Source organism: Gossypium arboreum, chromosome 11 (genome assembly GCF_025698485.1).
Source record: "Gossypium arboreum isolate Shixiya-1 chromosome 11, ASM2569848v2, whole genome shotgun sequence".
In the NCBI taxonomy this organism is placed as follows: domain Eukaryota; kingdom Viridiplantae; phylum Streptophyta; class Magnoliopsida; order Malvales; family Malvaceae; genus Gossypium; species Gossypium arboreum.
The window spans coordinates 18989405-18995130 of record NC_069080.1 but is presented as its reverse complement, the minus strand read 5'-3'; the positions used below and the strand labels follow the sequence as shown (position 1 = coordinate 18995130).

The following is a 5726-nucleotide window of genomic DNA, read 5'->3' as shown; positions in this document are numbered from 1 at the left end:
ATATATTTGTAATTTAAACCAGAGAAGGATGCATCGCTCCTGATCTACCTCACGGGCTCCTCTCCTATCAAATATACTAGCCTGCCATTCCCATATCCATTACTAGTTAACTGCTGCTTTAGCTATGCAGACATTAGTTCAAGTACCATTTAGGGATATCTCATTCCCTTCCTCTATATGCTCTTCTAAGTTCTAAACACAATGCCAATTCTGCATCACCGTCAGAAGATAGTGGTGGTTCCTTGCAGAGCATCAGAAACCTAAAACCATGATCTCGTTACATCCAGACCTTCAATCACTTTTGACATTAACACTATTTATAGTAGTCAATAGCTGTCCTCCCAGCTATGTAAAACATTGGGTCCGAATTCACTACCTCTCTGAACAGTTGTGCTTAGCCCAGAAAGTGCCTCATTCATCTCTTCATACAAAAGGGTCAAGTCATACATCAATCTTTTGAGATTCTCAAATAGACTTATGTCGCATAAGATGCTATTCTAATCTTACAGAACAAAATCATGTAGAGCATATAGGTACTTTCATCTTTATACCCTTTGCCATGGGCAGTAACGGAGCCATCCTATCCCATTTCCTAATATATATCCCAACAATCAGAGAGCTTTATGGATTATAATCATCCAAGTCAATGCCAGATAATAAGATTTTATGTAACAAAATGGAGCACATTTCATATTTGAATGTCTTATATTTTCATTAAAAGAAAAAGAAAAAAACCAAAACTAAGATGATAAAAAACCCTGAAATGGTAGTACATACATCTACCGTTTAAACACAAATGGGTACAAACAAGTCAGTAGCATCAAACTATAATACCATTGGTACTTTAAGACAACTATTACCATGGAGGATTAGAACCCTCCCTTACAGAAGGTGATCTGGAATTCATGCTGCCATCCCTTCCAAACCTTGAAACACTTCTTACGCTTTTAGGAGTAGACACCCCAGGGCTTGCACCTCGATAACTGGCACGAAGAGTTTCATCCACTGATGAAGAGGACTTTGCAATTGCACTTCTTACAAATTTCTGGGCAGCAGGGGAAAGCGTACGTACACTTGGACTAGCACTACCCCCTCTATAAGGTGAGGGCAACGGTGGCTTCTTAAACATCTTTGACCTCTCTCTCAATTTCCGAGCTGCATCCCTTGATAAGGAGTGTGCCTTCACATCTCTGGCAGGAGGACAAGGAATCTTAAAATGAGGCCCATCACCGCTACCACCAATATCAATTGGTGTATCCTCAGCTTCCAACCTCAAAGGTGTCCCTTCGATTTCACCCCACGTAATAAAGGGGGATTCATCGACACCTGGTGCAGGTGAAGGTGTTCTTACAAAACTATAACCATTCTCGGCTTTCTTCCCAGATTCGACATAAAACTGATTTGGGGTCTTCCTCAAATCCTCCAAATCATACTTTTTGCCCTTATCCTGATCCCTACCTGACATAGGCATTGGAGTCGCACCGGCAACAGGAGTATATAACACCTCCACGGATCCATCATCTCTTGGCCTAGAATCCATCACTTTACCATGAAATCGTGTGTTACCACGATTTATCTCCTTTGTCAAACCCTTCAATCTTATTGCTCGTTCCTCCTCAGTCAACGGGGCCTCACCCCGATCAGCAGGATGATACATCAGTAAATTCTTGGCCGTATATTTCCACCCTTCCAATGTGCTCGTTGGCTGATCAGACGTTCCATATCCATCAGTGATCCTATCCCTATTCACATCCTCGATTAATTCAACATCCCCCTCCGTATTTTCGCTCTGGGTTAAATACCCATACTTCTCTTTCTTCTTCCTGTTAACCTTCTCTAAAATCTTAGAAAAACTATCGTTATCCTCGCTCGTATACCTCCTAAAAAACTCATCTAAGGACAAATTCGTATCAACCTCTTCCTCGCTTTCCCTACAATCACCCTCACCGGATAATCCCCTACCTAAAACACTTGGGGTTTGGGGGGTTTTGCCATCAATTCCATCAAAAGGAGTAAAATTCCTCGTAAAAGTAGAACCAGGGGTTTGCGTTAGGCCTCTACCCTCGGAATTTGCATTATTTACCTTTTTGCCGCGGCGCTCGATGATCTTCAATTGGGCATCACGGATTTGAATCGGATCGCCGGTCTTGACGGCTTCTAGCCAATCAAGTCGGTCTCGGAGCTTGGAAATATCGGGGAAGAAATCGCGTTCAACGATCTTCTCGATGGCGGCGACGTAGGAATCTTCGTCGAGGACGCGGGAGCGTTTCTTGGTAGGACCACTTGGGGTGATTGAGGAAGAAGAGGTAGGAAATCGAAGAGCGTTGTCAGAATATGGAGACGGAGACGGAGACGGTGACGAAACGTGACGGGGAGAGTGGCCTGGAGATCGAAGCATCGTGTCTCAGAAATAGGGTTTTCAGAGAAATTGAAATTTGGTTTTAGGGATTCCATTGTTTTATCTCTTATCTTTTATTTATACAGCAGAATGCGTCGCTGGCTTCCTTCTGTAAAATATAATTTCATTTTTAAATACGTTTCGGTTTTAAATTTTAATTTAATTAATTTTTATAATATTATACAAATTACAAATAATTAAAATATTATTTCAGATAAAATGAATACATGGGGTATCAAAATTTATGTAAAATAAACTATTAATATGCAAAAATATATTATAATATTTACACATAAAATTTATTAGGGGTTACAAATATTACATTGTGTAAAATTTGTCGCATAAATATTTTACTGAAAAAATACAATGAATGAGGAAATAACATGAAAATACGGTACAATAAGAAATATCTATATTATATATAATCTCTTTCATTGAATTCGTATTGTCTAGTAATCGAGTCTTAATTTAATTATAAATTTATTAAAATTTTATTTATTTTATAAAAAATAAATATTACTTTAAGTTGTTTATAACTATAATAAATCTAAAATAATATATGAATGTGTTAAATTTTATCATTTCATTTATATTTAATTTTAATACCATAATATAATAAACATAGAATAATAACAAAACCGTTATTCACATGCAAGAAAGCGTCACAATTTATTTTTAATGGGTATAAATGTTTTTAAAGTGTGATAAAAGGAGGATATTATGTTGATGTTTAATGAGAACTAGTTCTAGTTGTTTTAATTAATATCACTTCAACTTGTTTTCCAGTGATTCTAAAGTATTTTAATGCTTTTAACTTGTTTACATTGAAATGAATGGTTTGTATAATATGATAAATGTATGATGCTTGAGTTGTTATTAAAAGAAAAACTAGTTTTAGTTGTTTTGACAACTAATATAGTACTCTTCATTTGGACACGATAACTGAGTTGGATGTGGGGTACAATAATTATAAATGTTTATTAAAAATGTAATTAAATGTTAATTTAATCATTCTCAATTTTATTGAACATAATCAAATGTTAATAATCATAACCATAATATTAGAAGTCTTAAGAACAATAATAATAAAAAAGAACACAGTAAGTAAAAAGAGATGAACACTTAAATTCTTTGAAGTTATAGCAACAATAATAAATAAACAATGAATTCATGAGAGGCTGACATTGAATTAGATTTAAACCAAAGTCATATTTAGAATTTAGAAGCAATAAGTTTTGTTTTGGGTTTTAAATGGGTCTATATATTGAACTTATATGTTCAAACAATATTGGGTTTTTTTTTTTTTTAAATTTCCAAATGTTCTTTTTTTACTTTTAGGTGATCAATGGAATAAACTTAAATTGAATTATGGTTTAATGATATTATCTAATCGAAATTGAACTGAATCAAATGGAATTGTCAGCTCAACTCGATTTCTTGATTTCGTCAGCTTTATTATTGATGGTCACTAAACTAATTAGAATTATGACAAAGGCAAATGCACCTATCAAACAATAGTATAGCTATGGTGAGTAAGGAATATTGTATCCACGATGACTAAAAGTACTAGTAATTACTATTTTTCTATTATCTAGCTAATAAATTGGGATGATTGTTTTAATCTAAATTTACTAATCTAAATTAACGAAAAACGCAACAGAGAATTAATTAGGAAAATATTTGAAGATAACCAAAGAGAAAGATAATACCCAGGAAAGAATCCACCTGGACTTCACTTATTATTCCGAATCTGAATTAAATAATTTATTCACTTGTGTCTTGATCCGTAGAAATCTCTAAATTATGTTAATATCTCTTTCGAGAGTAAGAACAACTGACTCTAGGTTGATTAATTGAAATCTCTTTCTAATTAAAATCCTTATTGTTGCATTAACTCGATCTATGGATTCCCCTATTAGATTTGACTCTAGTCCGGTAGATTTATGTCGTCCTAAATTCTTGTATTGCATGTAACTCTACTCAATTATGATAGATCTACTCTTAAACATGGACTTTTGCTCTACTGAAATAAAAACATTAAACATGAATTAATATCCTTAAAATATTAAAGCACAAAATAAGCATACATAATTGAGAACAAGAATCAAGTATTTATCATGTAATTCAGAAATTAAATAATAAGATTCGTCATAAGTTTCATCTTCCCTAGGTATCTAGAGAATTTAGTTCATAATCTGAAGTGAAAACATCTCAAAATCAAAAAAACTACAAGACTTAAAGAAATTCACTAAAACTTCAAAAGAAGTTAAAAGGAGATCTTCAATCTTGAAGGAAATCTATTTCTGAGTTGGCTTCGATGGTGTTCTTCGAGTAATTTCTTCAATCTTCTCTGAGTGTCCCCTTTAGATCTTCTTCTAATTGATATTTATAGACTTTAGAATACTTAGAAAACCTAAAAATTGGGTTTTGCTGCGTGTTTGGAAAACAGGGAACGATATCGACACGGGCTGGCACATGGGCGTGTGGCCAGCCCGAGTGGAAATGCCTAGGCCGTGTAGATACTGAAAACAACTCTTTTTGCCCGATTTTGGCTTATTTTTCGCTCCTTCCGCTCCCCTATGCTCACCTATAAAAACATGAATTTAAAGGATTAGAAGCATCAAATTCACGAATTTACATAATAAATCATCCAAAAACGCATCAAGAATGTGATTAAAAATATGTTACTTTAATGGCTTATCAAATATCCCCATAGTTAAGCATTTGCTTGTCCTCAAGCAAAATCCTCAACTCATAATTAAAAATTAATCTTTCTCAACTTATAATTCTCATCAATAATGTTTCGTCATAATTTACAAATAATCATACATTGATAATTTAACTAAAAGAGTACTAAAGATTCAAACAATCCAAGTCGAATATTTTTAAAGCATGAAAACATGGTTATTTCCCCTCATCTAAGTAATTACCTTTAATTCAAAATTGACAAGAATCAACATCATCCCTAAAAATTCACTCAAATCACTCAAAGTGTTTAAGGTCCAAAAATAAGCACTCAATAGTTAAACATGAAAAGTCATTACCATAGACTTGCATGAAAATCAAATCTCCACCACTATTAAATGAGATGATATACAAATCAAAAGGTCTTTAAGAGATTGTAATGAGGCTTAGGTTAAAGGTTGTGGAGAAAGGCTGAAAAAGTTGGTTAAAATAGAGATTAAATTGATAAATTACCAAACTAGAAAAATAAATAAATGCTGAATTAAAAACAATTACATCAATCGAAACCTATTCAAGAATAACACGAGCTTCTTTTCAAAATATGAATTTAACTGTTCAAGCTCAATTAACATAGAACTAAATA

At 33.6% G+C, this 5726-nt stretch overlaps 1 protein-coding gene across 1 annotated transcript; it reads right to left on the bottom strand.

Moving 5' to 3' along the window:
* Nucleotides 1-686: 686 nt before the first annotated feature.
* Nucleotides 687-2512, bottom strand: LOC108470436 (uncharacterized). Its single transcript, XM_017771746.2, has one exon. It carries the CDS (start codon nucleotides 2396-2398, stop codon nucleotides 857-859), a length of 1542 nt encoding a protein of 513 aa, XP_017627235.1. The 5' UTR covers nucleotides 2399-2512; the 3' UTR covers nucleotides 687-856.
* Nucleotides 2513-5726: the final 3214 nt, after the last annotated feature.

Bases quoted from the DNA above. Each gene is read 5' to 3' on its own strand.
- LOC108470436 (XM_017771746.2), bottom strand. From the start codon at position 2,398: ATGCTTCGATCTCCAGGCCACTCTCCCCGTCACGTTTCGTCACCGTCT.